General features: G+C 40.1%; 1 protein-coding gene across 3 annotated transcripts in view; it reads right to left on the minus strand.

The window, feature by feature from the left end:
• ttbk2a (tau tubulin kinase 2a) overlaps positions 1 to 14,569 on the minus strand; it is a 47,783-nt gene that overhangs the window by 19,768 nt on the left and 13,446 nt on the right. For all 3 annotated transcript variants that reach the window (XM_014016514.1, XM_014016516.1, XM_014016515.1), the window contains exons 2-5: positions 11,041 to 11,200; positions 4,942 to 5,089; positions 2,426 to 2,499; positions 703 to 843 (exon numbers count right to left, since the gene is read on the minus strand). In XM_014016514.1, the coding sequence (XP_013871968.1) occupies positions 703 to 843; positions 2,426 to 2,499; positions 4,942 to 5,089; positions 11,041 to 11,109 (432 nt within the window). In that variant the 5' untranslated portion in view covers positions 11,110 to 11,200. The remainder of the gene's footprint in view (positions 1 to 702; positions 844 to 2,425; positions 2,500 to 4,941; positions 5,090 to 11,040; positions 11,201 to 14,569) is intronic.

The following is a 14,569-nucleotide window of genomic DNA, read 5'->3' on the forward strand; positions in this document are numbered from 1 at the left end:
GCTCCTCCCACACCTCGCTGCTGCCGCTGCTTGTTCTGGTCTGAACACAAGTGCGTTCAGTCTGAACATAGAGCGTCCAGTGAGAGACGTTTTGCGCTTTTTGGCCGCTCAAAACGCGTTTGGTGTGAACGCAGCATAATGTTACAACTAATCATGGATCCCATTTATTTGCTGAAAATGCTCTTTCTTCTGTTTTTGATGGACTACTTAGTTCTTTTGTTTCCCCTGTCCCAACTTTTTTGAGATGTATTGTTTACACCAAACGCAAAATTATCCTATTTTTTCTAAAATTGTTGTAATTTCTTAGTTAATACATTGGATGTGCTTACTATAATTTATTGTTCTATTCCATTTTATTTTATTTACATTTTCCATATCCAAACTTTTCAGTATAGAGATTGTAATGTCTATTTCTATTTGCACAGCTTATCAATGCGTTTAAATGAGGATGATTGACATTTATGTTGTTACTTTTGGGCATTAAGCCAGTATTTATGTTCAGCCAGTCAGCAGTCAGGAAAAAAAAATACTGACTCAGCTTTAAGTTCATCGGTCAATAATAATAAAAAGGAAAACATAAAAAGAAAAACTGCCAGGATCACAAAGACAAAGCAGCAATACTATTCCCAAGCCTACAGTTCTGGTAGCCCAGGTTATAGACAGTGAACAGAGACAACACACAGCCAGTTCCCTGTGACGCACCGGTTTGATGTCTCGATGCAGGAAGCCCACAGAGTGGATGCTCTCTATGGCTTCCAGGATCTGGCGCCCCAGACGCAGGGTGGTATTAATGCTGAATGTTCCTCGAGGCATGCTTCTCCTCAGGTCCGCCAAGTTTCGGCCCTAAAGGTCACACGCAAAAACCAAATGTTAGTCAAGTCTTCCTTCAGAGCATCCACTCTTGACTGACAGCAAGACATGCTGAGTTAGCAGAAAATAAGTTATTCGGCAGCTTTATTTAAACAAATGAAGCATAAAATATTTTTATCTGCATGATGCACTCAAGTTCGTAGTAAATGGATCGTCAAATAAATTATTCACAAGTAGACTTTCCTGAAACATTTATTTGGATCGGTTTCTCGTAAACAACACCAATACATGAGCAACATGTTTATAGGGAGAGATGCACCACGTGTCTGCGCAAAGTCAAACCAAAGTCTGAACCAGGACTCATAACAGTCTGACACTGCAGAGTGTTCAAAGAGCTGCTTTCTTAAAAGATTACCAGGGTTCGACAAATCCTGTTGCCCGACTGCCCGGGGCAGGTAAAACCCATTGTCGGGCAGGTGGGTGTGTCTCAATGCCTGCCCGACCGGGCAGGTAAACAATTTCTTTTATTTTTTTATAGGGCCATTTATTCAAAATATTCTGAAAATAAATGAAGAAATATGGCATTTTAAAACACGTAAAGAGAGAATAAATCGTTAAAATGTCCCCCTCCCGCTGTAGAAAAGTTACATCATGCCGTTGTGTCGCAGGATCACAAGTTCCTCCCTCCTTATTGCAAGCCGTTGGGGTCATAAATCGGGCGTATATTTACGTGCAAATCCTAACGTGCGGTGCGTATATTTACGTGCAAATCCTAACGCGCGGTGACGTAAATAACGTGCGAACGCGCGGTGGCCCCACGCGCGGTGCCGTAAATAACGTGAGAATGCGCGGTGGCATTACACGCGAACGCGCGGTGGGTTAGGGTTAGGTTAGAAAACGCCACCGCACGTTATTTAACGCCACCGCGCGTTCGCACGTTATTTACGGCACCGCGCGTTAGGATTTGCACGTAAATATACGCCCGATTTATGACCCCAACGGCTTGCCATACCTCCTTCCTGCTGCACATCGCGCAGAGAGAAAGTTTAACAACCACAGCTTTTTTCACACCCATGTTTTCTGAGAAAAATTAAATGTTTTCTTACGTATTGTTACCCACAGAGATGAAAAAAATATGTGGACGTTCGTTCAGTCATAAATCCATCTTGCTAATGTTGGCTTCTGCTCTGATGAAGATGATGATGAAGATGTGAAGGCAGCAGCAGCGGTTCAGAAGCTCAAAGTATGGCAGGCCGATTTATCATTTTTTTGGCTTCACCACACATATTCTAGTTATCTGAAATTGTTTTATGAGATTATGTTTTATGTTTTAAGAAAATCCATCTGGATAACAGCAGACTGACTGCTCGTAAAATATACGACAGGTCTGGACCACTCCTGAATTTTGTTCGTATCTGAAGAAAATCTTAGAATACGAAAACATTGGTGAATGCCACAAATTCCCCTAAATCACTCGTACGCACAACTTAAGAACAAATCTGTGCGTACGAACGGTTCTTGCATGAGGCTCAATCTTATTAGGATTCAAAATCTCTTCTGCAAGGCGTTCTGGCAAAAATAGCAGCGTAACAACATGAGCTGTACTGGGACTGACCTGAAGTTCCATCACCACGTAGTTAAAGCGTTCGTTGCGGCCACATCCCACAAAGCGACACACATGGTCTTTTCCTAGGAGATGGAGGGCAAAAATTTTGTCAAGATAAACTCGCAGGACAGAATGACACCCTGCCTGAGCACCCTTCAATCACAAGACAGGCAGTTCATCTGAGTCATGATGATGTGTGAGTCTCTAGTCTGCCTTCCCATCACCCCTCTTTTTGATTTATTAGCTATAGTCTACAACAGCAGGTCAACACGTGTGCACAAATGTCCTGTGTGCATGTCAGCAAGTGAAAACATGCAGGCTCTAGGTCTCTGAGGACACTGCTGCATTGGCAAGTTGACTGGAGCCTCAGCCCAAAGCCTTTAGCACAAACAGCTGCAAGATTTCTGTAATAAAAAACATCATTAATGTGTGTACTTCTAGGGATGGAGGGTAAAATCTATTTTTAGATTAGTCGTACTGCGGACATGGACGTTTCTGAGTCGCTTTTCAAATGTCAAAAATCAATTTTGTTCATGTTAATCTGTGTTTACACTAAAGTGTGGCAGTTTTCTGGTCACTATCTCCACAAAGGTCCGAAAATAAGCCACTGTCCCCTTTTGCTTTGCTGTAAGCACTACCTAATGTCCAGTAAAACAAATTTGTATTGTTTCAAGTGTTTTGTTCTTTTTTTTTCAATAAAATAAGACTGGAATATTGAAGGTGTATTGTGACCTTATAACACCTGACAGTGTCAGTTTCAAAAAATTGGTACCGGCCAAAATCGGAACTGGCAGGTCAGACTTTGTAAAGATCAGTGATCGATGATAAGCCAGAAAACTGTAATCAGTGCACGCTTACAAAGGAGATGTCCATTACACATTTATCGAATTACTCAGCTGAGTTCTGCTCCGGGCCTCTTTTGCTTCAGCACAGCTTGTTTCATTTCTGAAGTCACGTCTGTGACTCAGGACTCACTCAGGATGAGGCCAGCTCAAACTGTGGTTTTTAAATGGCCAGAGAGAGCATAAAGACAGACTGGTCTGTGTGACCATTTTGTGGAACTGCTTTATGAAAAAGCCCAAACATTTGTGTTACAACATGGATTATTGGTTGAGAAAATAACTAAAAACTAATCAAATGGTGTTATTCAAATGCGTCAGCCTGAAAAACAATATAAAACAAGTTTTTGTTTGACTAGTCATTAGCGTAGCTAAAGACTCTGCTTTTTCTCCTTTCTCTGTGCTCTGTGGTCAATGAGGTAGCAATTATTATTCATAACTTTTTAAAAGAACTGTTCTGTCAGAACATCACTTCAAAAATTACAAGACTATCCTTTTAAAGGACACATATCAGTCAGGGTCTAAATAAAATGGAATTGAAATGCTTATTGTAATTCCACAAGCCCCTTTTTCTGAGGTATGTCTCAGAGCAACTCATAATGATGCCGTCTCTTTAAACCCAAACAAGGTGCTTCACACCTGCCCCCACTCCAGCTTCCAGAGTGGTCCATTGCACTTTGAAAGAGGGGTTGCTGTGCAGTGCTGTTTTAACAAAATAAAAAGATTGGTTTTAAAATTTAAAAAAAATGTATTTATAGCACATTTTAGCCTGGGCTACATATAAACCAGTGTTTATTAATGTAAAGTAAACCATAATCATGTAAGATCATAAAAATGCATCAATAATTGGTTAATAGTAACAATGAAGCCCTCAGAATTAGAATATAATCATGGCTTAAAGATTCCCACCCCTAATATTTTCTGCTGCCATCAACTTCTTATATAAGCCATTGGTGCAATGAGAATAATACAATCTAATAGTCTTCACACGAGGGGTTAATGTTTACTTTTGACAACCAGGCAGGTCAGCAATATTTTGGGGGGGCTGGAGTTCACTTCATCTCAAGTTACATGCTGGCTCCCTCAGGATGCAAGAGAATCATGGTGCCTCAGGCCAAAGCCATTAGACAGCAAACATGATCCCAGGCTATTGATTTTATTCTCAGATGGCCATGGAAAAAAACACTGTGGCGGTTTAAAAGGCAGGAAAGAAGCAGAGAGGAAGGGAAAAAAATGTGGTCAAAAAAAAAAAAAGAAAGCAACACAAATCTCCTGATGGAGTTCCCTTGTGTCGATGCCATTTCTCGTAGAAGCACTTCTGGTGCTGACGTTTGAAACCTTCAAAATTAAAGTATGAAATGTGTAAACTATACATACAATAGCAGAGATGTTTAGCTTTGTCTAGACTAAAACTTAATGTGCTGAATCCTTCACTAAATTAGGTTTTGTGTTGCAACATGATGTTTATCTGGACTCAGAAGAACTCACTATCAGGCTGTTTTCTACTACTGCTGACATTTCGAGGGCTGCCAGAGAAACTCAAAGGAAAGGTTATTCTTCTCCTCAGCATTCGTCCTATGATATATTGGATGAGATACATATATTTGGAAGGATTCAATAGGTCACTGTGTCATAGAGGATCGATCTTTTCGAGTAACCGAATCCAGTGAATCCATTTGTACTCACCCTGCAGCTTCTTCAGGACCGCGACCTCCATCTTCAGAACCTGTTTGGGCTGCTGGGCTGATTCCACTTTCAGCGCCACACTGACCCGCGTCAGCAGGTCCAGAGCCTCGTAGATCTCTCCAAACCCACCGCCCCCGATCTTTTTCACCTGGGGAAAAATGAGTCACTGTGTAAGGACTTAAGACAGGCAAAACAAACACCACATTTACATTTTAATACTTAAGGCTTGTAGGAATGAAACAGGAGGCAATGAAAATACCCAATATCCCCTGAGGGAGAGAAACAAGGCACAACTAATGAGTATGGAGGTTTGCACCCTCGCCAGACCATTTTAAAGACATTTCTTCAACACGCCTGCCAAGGCCAAGGACACTGCTGCATACCCAGGAGGCACCGCCCTCTTGGGGTTATAAATATGCTGTATTGTGTCATTCCCTTAATCTGAGTTACACTTTTCTGAGCTCTGGGGAGTAGAGGGGCTGAGTTGTGTTGTACTATGTTTTCCTACCTCATAGCCTCCAGTTCCCTTCCAGTCTGTACAACACAAGTATAAGGGCCTACAATCACACCCCAAAATCTCATATAGAGAGATTAGGATTACTGTACATAACCCTGACAAGCCAATAAGTCATGTTCATCACATCCCTGCTGAGAAAACAGATTCAGTGACATCACGAGCTGTCACATCCAAGCAGTATAGTCTAAGGAACATTTCAGAACTATCAGCTGTAGGGATGGCGTGATTTATGATTCAATCGTCTATCTGCGATTCAAGGGCTGGAATGTGATTTGTTTTTTTTTAAGGGTGATCTTTATTAATTAATTAAATGCCATGCCAGGGACGTAAAATAAATTTTAAATGTGCCCTTCTCTGTGAATTAAAATGTTTTAATCATCATTGTAATCTGTGCAAATGAGGGAATAAAATAACAGTGCCGCGTCTCTGTTTTTTTCTTCCTTTTTTTTTCTCGGAGTCGGAGCCAACGTGCGCAGCTCCTCTTCACGTCTCTCCTCGTCATCTTCTTGCTTTGGTGCGCCACATATGACCCAAATAGTGTACAACTGTACAATAATAAACGTTTAGTTACAAAACTAATAATCCATGACAATCATACATTCGAACAAATATTTTTAACCAGTTCCAAACCGGACCGGAGTGCAGTCCCTCACCCCTCCTCATCCCCGTCACTCTGGGCTCTGGTGTGTGTGCGGGTCGAACTTTTCACCCCCCTCCACATAAGAACACATACGAACTATATGGTATGATTGGTCAGAAGTTTGTGGGAGTGTTTGTTTGTGCTAAAAGTGTGCTCAGACGCTGCGTTTGCTTCAACCACTCGCTTAAAAAAAGGAGAGAGAGAAAAGAGTGACACGTTCGAACGCCGACTACCTACCAGGAAGCAGCGATTTATAAGTCAAATGGCCAAAACCTCATAAAAGGGGATAAAATCGACTATTTTCATGATGAAATCTGACTGATAAAAACTTTTGAGCTTAATCCTGGACCAGTTTGTGGACAAACAACGTCGAGTGACGAGTGTCAGACTTTTTCTTTCCACATTGGATTCCCTCCGGGTAGAAATGCCCTGTAGTGATGTATGCAGCAGCGGGCAGGGGGGTTTCCCAGGAGCTTGGCGCGGGGGTCTCAGGAACTACGAAAGGTATATGCGAACAAGAACGCCGAATAAATACAGAATTTACATGTGATTTTAGAAAAAAAGAAGCCGTTGCTTATAATAAGCAGAACTGCTTGCTTTTTTTTAAACAACGTAACTACGCATGTCTTATCAGCCGATTGGATCGTCTATTGGCGATAGCCAGTGACCATGATTTATGATCTGAAAATAGGGACGATTTCCGATTCCTAATCAGCTGGCAACAGAATATACAGTATGTCTGCCACTGTGATTCCCAAATAATGCCCACAAGGTGGCCATATCTCTCGTCAAGGCATGTGTACACTGCTGGGTGCACACTCACCTTTGTTGGAGTAAGCACAAGAAATGGCTTCAACAACACAGTGAGAACAATACTGTTTAGACAGAGCTCTTCCTACTACAAGGAGTGTGAAGCACACGTGTGTGAGCTCTGGCTCAGTGAGGTGAATCCAATAATAATTCATCCAGGTAGTTCAGGGTTCAGATGCCTTGATTCCTAATTGGCTTTTGTTAACATTCAAGGAGCCAGAGATAAGATATGATATTAGACAGAGTCCTCTGGTTTTTTTTTTAGTGGGGTGGGATCACAAAGTGGGACTATTAACACCCTGTTGGCCTCCTGTAAAGGGGGGATTTTAATTGCACCCTTTCCTGGTAGTGAGTGGATCTGTTCTGTCAGTAAATAGAAACAAATGTCAGCTGCACATCTGACAAGGTGGCGCCTCTGAATGGTGGTGGATCCATCTGCTTTGGTAGGTTTCTCCACTGCAACATAGCGTTGTCCTCGATCTCCTCATATTCCAAATCAACGGCTGGCTCGAGAGCCTCGGACAACATGGGGCTTCAGATTACCGGTAATACAATTTTACATTAACAAGCTAAATGACAGCTGTGTTAGCCAATCAAACTCCCATGTTAGCTAAGCTAAACAATGGTGAGGAAAGTTTGCCGGTTAGCAAGCTAAAAAGGCGAGATTGATAGCAAAGCAAAAACTGCTAGTTAGCTGTGCTAAACAGGGTGAAAAAAGTTAGCAAGTTAAAGGAGCAGACAACAGGATCAAGCCTTGCAGTTGTGCCCCGGTCAAGGAGCAAGCTGAGCTCTAGTCAGGCAGTTAGGCCACATACAAGGGACCTGCACTCAGGTTGAAGTGAGGCAACACAAAAAGATAAAAAGAATGAGATCATGTAGCATATTTATAATCCCAGGAGGTGGGGCCTTTCGGGTTTGCAGCAGTCTCAACAGTCTTGGCAGGTGTGTTGAAAGAACTGTCTATGAAGCAAAGATGGACAGAAATTCATCAGTCTGGGAAAAACTGTATCTAAGTATAGTGGAACAATTTCAGAATAAAGTTCTTCAATAGATAATTGGGAATAAATGTAATATCCCAACATCTACAGCAGTGTTTCCCAAAGTTGGGGTCGGGACCCAAAGTGGGGTCCCGAAACATCAAGGTGGGGTCCTAAAAATATTTTCTGAATTAATGACATTTTTGCCTTAGTTTTTACAAAGGAGTGAGGTTAGTATATTTAAAATGGATAAATGTAGTATAAAATATTGTTATTATGTCCAAGTTTTATTGACCTGATAAAAATGTTTATCATCCAAAAATAGTTGGGGGCACAGGTCTCTGCTACTGTTATTTTGTGGGTCAAAAGCTGAAAAGTTTGGGAACCACTGCACTTTGGTTCCCAAAGTTGGACTTGGGACCCAATTATGGGTCATGAAGCACCTTGGATAATCTCCAGAAATCAATTTAAAGGCTAATAAAATAATTGCTGATGTAATATTTTTGCCATAACTATTACAAAAACACCAAATAAGTATAAATAAGTATTTATATTTGTGTACAAGCTGTTTAGATTGTCAAAAAACTTGTGTTTTAGGGTTATTAATGGACTTTGTGTACTCAGACGAGTAATATTTGGGGTCACAAGTTTTTGCCATGGATACTTTGTGGGTCAGAAGATAAAAAGTTTGGGAACCACTGATCTACAATTCATAATAGCCTCAAAAGGTTTCAGGATTTGAGAGAAATCCCAGTGTGCAAAGAACAAGGCTTGAAAGTCAGTCCTGGATGCCAGCATTTTTCTGATTCTGGATATCAATCCACAAATCAGTTTGTAAATACAGTTCACCATGTGATTCATTAAAGTTGGCTAAAGCTCTATCATGCAAAAGAAGACGTTCATAAACACGATCCAGAAATGCTGCCATCTTCCCAGGGGCAAAGCTCATTTAGAAAGATCTGAGGTGAAGTAAAAAACTGCTCTGTGTTCGCACAGATGAACATTTTTAATCCTTTTTAGAAACCACAAATGTCACGTCCTTCATACTGAAGAGGAGCGGGACCTGTTATCAACACACTGTTCATGGGGGATGTGATGGGGATTAAATTAGTGCACGTGGCATAGGCAGCTTATTAATCTGGAAAGGCACAATCAATGCAGATAAGTACAGGTTTTTAAACACTCATCCAGACGTCTTTTTCAGAGAATCGTTTGCAAATTTCAAACCAATATTGAGCCACATGGTCAAGCCGCATCCATTACAACAGATAGTTTTCTATTAAAAACATAAATACAAAATGTAAACAAGAACATTGTGAATACTCATTCAATTTAGAAAAACTAAAATTAGGTATGGTATAAACTGAGAGTGGTCCTGAACACATACTTTATGCAAGATTTCATAATTTCCCACGAGATATCTTTGGCGAGTGATATGCATTCCTTCAATGAATGCTAGGCCTTAAAACTAATAACCTCATTAGTTCAGCCTCAAATTTATTTTAATACAACTATTGTTCTGATAAAATCTTGGAGCGTTTGCACCCTGTTCTCATACCAACATTTATCTACCAAGTTCAGGTTTACTTTATGCCACAACTGCATGACCTTTCGACTCTGACCACTTAGTGTTCCTTCACAGGCCTGCATGCCCAGAACCCAAGAAAGTGTGTTTAGCTGCAGCGTTCTTATGTAACTCAGCTCCTCAGGAAACAGGAAGTGGTGCCCGGCTGCCAACAGCCTCGCGAAGCACAGAATCAGACCCAGCAGTGACAGCCCTGAGGGGACTCTGTAGCACACTGCACTGCTAAGATTAGCAGTATAGGCCATTTTTAGATTTTCCACACTGCAGCAGCACAACCTGGACGAAAAACAAAATGCAACACCAAAAAGTCTATTAAAGACTGCATTTCTTAAAGGTCTGCATGTCACTTTCCACCATTCATGCCAGCGTTTAGGACTAAAATCAATTACTGATGAGAAGGAATGGAGTAGGGCTGCACAATCTATCACGACTATATCGTCAGTGCAATATCAGTGTGCACAATATTCATATCACAAACGACTGCTTGGAGTGCAGTAATTGACTAGTGTATTTGAGGAGTTTTTAAGTATTTTTCATGCTGATGTAATATTTAGCCAGTAGGGCAGTGTCACAGTAGACACAAATTGCCAAAAATGCTAAAGGTCACACAGAGTAGGAAGTACAGATTAGAAAGTGAGGAAAGGAAAAAAGACACACTATAGTTGCTTGTTTTGCACAAACTCATGCAATTTTGTGAGATATCCTGTCAGTGGTAAAGTATATGTGTTGAGAATGACTCTCAGCTACAACCACATCAAACTTCAGCTCAATATTGTAAAAGAATTATTGAATTTTATCTATTTTTGTGTTTTTAATGTTCAATTTGTTTTGGCGGCCACCTTGAATTGTATTGACTCCAAAGATTCAGCTGCAGGTGCTCCAAGGATTGCTTTTCAGAGTTTCGTTAAAATTCATCCATTGGTTCATGGGATACTTTGCTAATAAGTTTTACTAAAACAGTTAATCTAAAAGTTTTAAAATAAGATCTTGCTTTTAAGGAGTACTTGGAGTAATTGTTCCACATGACTCAGCTACTAACACACTGAACATTTACTCTCTATTTGTAAAACTCAGCGTTGTAGCCATTTATGTGCTGCCTAACGTTGATTAGTTGTGGCAGCCATCTTGAATTGGGTTGACTTTAAAAGTTAATAAGTTGTTCATGTACCTCCAATTACTTTTAGAGAGTTACAGTCAAATCTGTTCAATGTGTTTTTTTTTTATTTATCTAATAGAATCTCTGGGTTGACTCCAGTTGTTAATGAAAAAGTTTTAAAAACAGATCAGTTATTCTCAAAGTTCTGAGTATCAGTCTCTGCTACTAACGCACCAAATTTTAGCTCCATACTGTATCTGTAAAGCTGGCAGAGTTGTAGCCATTTTGCATTTGCTGGAAACTCATGAGATGTTTTGCTTAAACTACAGACAAATGAACACAAAGGCAGAGACAAGCAAAAACATTATCATCCTTGGATGTTTGGTGGCAGGCGATTACAAAGATGTATTGTTAGCGGAACAGAGGGTTAGCAAGGGGACAGGCGGTGACGGGGCTGGAAGGACGAACACTTACAACTTTCCATCGTTCCTTCACTAGGGAGAGAACACTGAGGATGTCAGCCTGCTCCGCTCCCCCGCTCATCCCGTCTGCGGGCCGGGGAAGCTGTCCTCACTGCTTCTGGAAGATCAGCAGCCTCACGCTTAGCCGGACATTTGGAAGTTGTTGGAGAACCCTACAAAAGTTCAAAAGAGACACAAATTAATCGAGACTGGTTTAATTTATTAATATTGTGCAACATGTTGTGCTCAAATTATGTGTTTAAGACAGGGGTGCCCAAACATTTTCCCCAAGAGGGCCAAAATGAAAATCTATCCGGGGCTGCGGGCCAAATGTGATAATATAATACATATACAAGTTCTTTTTAATTAAACTCCATTGTTTTTAATGATAAAGCTAGCAGCCAGTGCGGTGGCCTGCTTTTGTTTTAGTCTGTGCACTTGGAGAAAGTCTGCCATACTCTCAAGCAGCAAAGGCTCATGGGACATTTCATAAATTGATAAAATATGAGTTTTGTGGCCTTATACAGTGTACAAATCTACATGTGGGGTTAAATCTAAGATAAATATATATTTTGTTGCATGTATTTCATGTTTGATGTTTAATCCTATTGTATCAAAGACAAAGTCAACCCCATGAGTGAAAACTCTGCACTACAGCCTCTTAGAGTCACTGGACCAATGGATAAAGGATAACTTTAAGTGGAAATACAGTTACTTCAACTTCAAAAAGCTTGTCCTAAAAGGGAAATTCAGTTCACAGCTCTCTGGTCAACATGACACGACATGACAGCAATGCATTCTCATACAATCTTATACAATCATTTCAGCATCAGGAAAAGAAAGAGAAAAAAAACATGTATAATAAGGAATGATTACTTGCTACATAGTACAACAGGTTGCAACCTGCAAACTATGGCAACTGCTGGTGGGTCAACTCAAATGGCAGAGGGCCAAATTTGGCCCGCGGGCCCTACTTTGGGCTCCTCTGGTTTAAGCCAATGCCCAGCTATTACCACATAAAATTTTAGCTCAATATCTGTAATCCTGGCTGAGTTTTATGTTTGTGTTTTCTGAGGTCGGTTAGCTGTGGCTGGCAGCCATCTTGAATTTGGGTTGAGTCCAAAAGTTAATCAATTGTAGATGTCAACCTAATGTTAACTTTCTAAATGTTTCTTTAAAATCTGTTCAGTCTTGCACAAGATATTTTTCTAACAGACAAAAACAGACAATTTCAATAAAAAATGGCAAATTTTAAAACAAACATTTTGTGTGAGCAGTTAAATAACAGACACAGATAAAAACACTATTGCTTCTTTCCCCTTCTCAGTTGGGTGATGAAAACAAAACTGTGACGAATGAGATCAAAGTATCGCCCTAGTGGCCGGGACTTTCTGATGGCCACCATCGCAGCAGCTGCCACACCTGCTGCCAGCAGCTGCCTTTCTAGACAAGCTCAGCAACAACAGTCAGACATCTTAAATTACAAAAAACTTTTCATCTTAGTATCACTTTTCCCGGACTGTTTATATTCTCTGTACGAAAGAGAAGCAGCAAAACATACTGTCAGATAAAATACGACTGTTTATTCTTTGTTCGGCTGTGCTTTGGTCACAGGGAGAAAAAGTCAACATTTATTAGGTTTTGATCTGTGAAACATTGATGAGTTTTGGCATGGCAGAATACAGTTTTAAAGGGTTTACAGACAAATTACTAACGGAGTAGTTTGTGGTCTGCTAATAATGGAGAAATTCCAATACAATTAGAAATGTAGCATTTGTTTAAATAATGCATTTTATTCCCCTTTCATGGTAGACACATAAACTAAGATGATCTTAGGTAACACATTATTATTAGTACCACTTTGTCCCTAACATCATCTTAAAAATATTTATAATTCAATACCTTCAACAAAATGTTAGCATTGATTGTATGTTTTGAGGACAACACTATTATATTTAGCTTAATATTTATAAGATTCAATACGTTATAGCCATTTTTGTGTTGGACAAGGTCGATTAGCTGTGGCAGCCATATTAAATTGGGATATCTCCAAAAGTTAATGAATTGTAGATGAACATCCAGTCATTACTTTGGAGAGTTTAGTGAAAATCCATCAACTGGTTCATCAGATATTCTGCTAACAAACGAACAATGTTCATCCAAAAATGAATGCCAAAGTTTTAGGCAAAGATGTCTTATAATGTGGTGTTTAAAGCAACCGTTACAGACAATGCTTGGCTCCAAACACACCACTGTTGATTAGAATTTCTGTAAAATACATTGAGTAATAACCACTTTTATTAGGTTAAGTTTGATCATTATTGGCTGCGGTGGCCATCTTAAATTGGACTGATGCTAAAGGTTAATCAGTTGATCAATTAATCAATATTTTTCCTGGAAGTTTCAAAAATCCTAACTGTACAGACAAATTAACCCACTCACACATGCACAGAGACACAGGCAAAACCATTACTATGTGGGGCCTTTAACTTTTTGGTTTTGATAAGTTGAGAATGTATTTAAGAGACATTACAAGATTTGGAGGGTTAAGGCAATTCAACCAACATCTACACAATAATTCAAACTAATGCCTTTATTTAAAATTGCCTGTGTTTTGTAGGCTCAAGGTAAATCTTTTAGAGTGTGATTTCTGAGCGTGGATCAAAACCATTCCCATGTCTTTGATGCAATCATAAAGATATTAATACTCCTAATGGAACAAAAATCCAATGATTTTTTTGAGCTTTTTTAACAATAGTGCAAAAAAGCTGAAATGTATTAAAGGCCAAGACACTATTTATCTTCAAGAATATGAATGATGTTTTGACGTGCAAAGAAAACTCCCAAAGGTAATCAGTTGTGAAAGTGAATCCAGTGATTAATTTCTGAGTTTCATTCAAATCCAACCAATGGTTCAAGAGATATTTTGCTAACAAACTGACAAACAAATACAAAAGCAAAAAAAAACTTTATTGTCTTAAGGAAATGCCAGTCAGTGCTTCAAAAATACACTCATGCTTTCAAACTGCAACTTGTACACACAATGTGACTAATTCATCGCCACCAGAGAGACACGGCTCTGCTCCTCCCCCATGCCCCTCATCATCATCATCATCATCACAAGAAAGTAGGGGAAAAAACAGAGGAGGTACAGACTAAACCAGATTTCAGAGCAATCTACGGCAGCCCGCTCCCCTCTTTCATCATGAATTACAGCTTCCTGACCCCAGAGTTTCCATGGCAACGGTGGTGCAGTGCCATTTTCATTTGCAGCTCATCGTCACCCCTGCCTTTTGACAGCTGCAAGTTTTCAGCTTAGGCATCCTGCAAACCTGCCACGCATGCACGTGCATCACATGCATGGAGGAAAACTTGGCAAAATAAAAACTTTAACTGTTTGTTGTATTTCATCCCTAATCTTAAACTGGCCTAATTCAAAACGCTGGATTGATGTTGGATAAAGAGACTGACAGGAAGCTGGAGAACAGCCAGTGTGTGTGTGTGTGTGTGTGTGTGTGTGTGTGTGTGTGTGTGTGTGTGTG

Source organism: Austrofundulus limnaeus, unplaced genomic scaffold, assembly GCF_001266775.1.
Source record: "Austrofundulus limnaeus strain Quisiro unplaced genomic scaffold, Austrofundulus_limnaeus-1.0 Scaffold147, whole genome shotgun sequence".
NCBI classification, from domain to species: domain Eukaryota; kingdom Metazoa; phylum Chordata; class Actinopteri; order Cyprinodontiformes; family Rivulidae; genus Austrofundulus; species Austrofundulus limnaeus.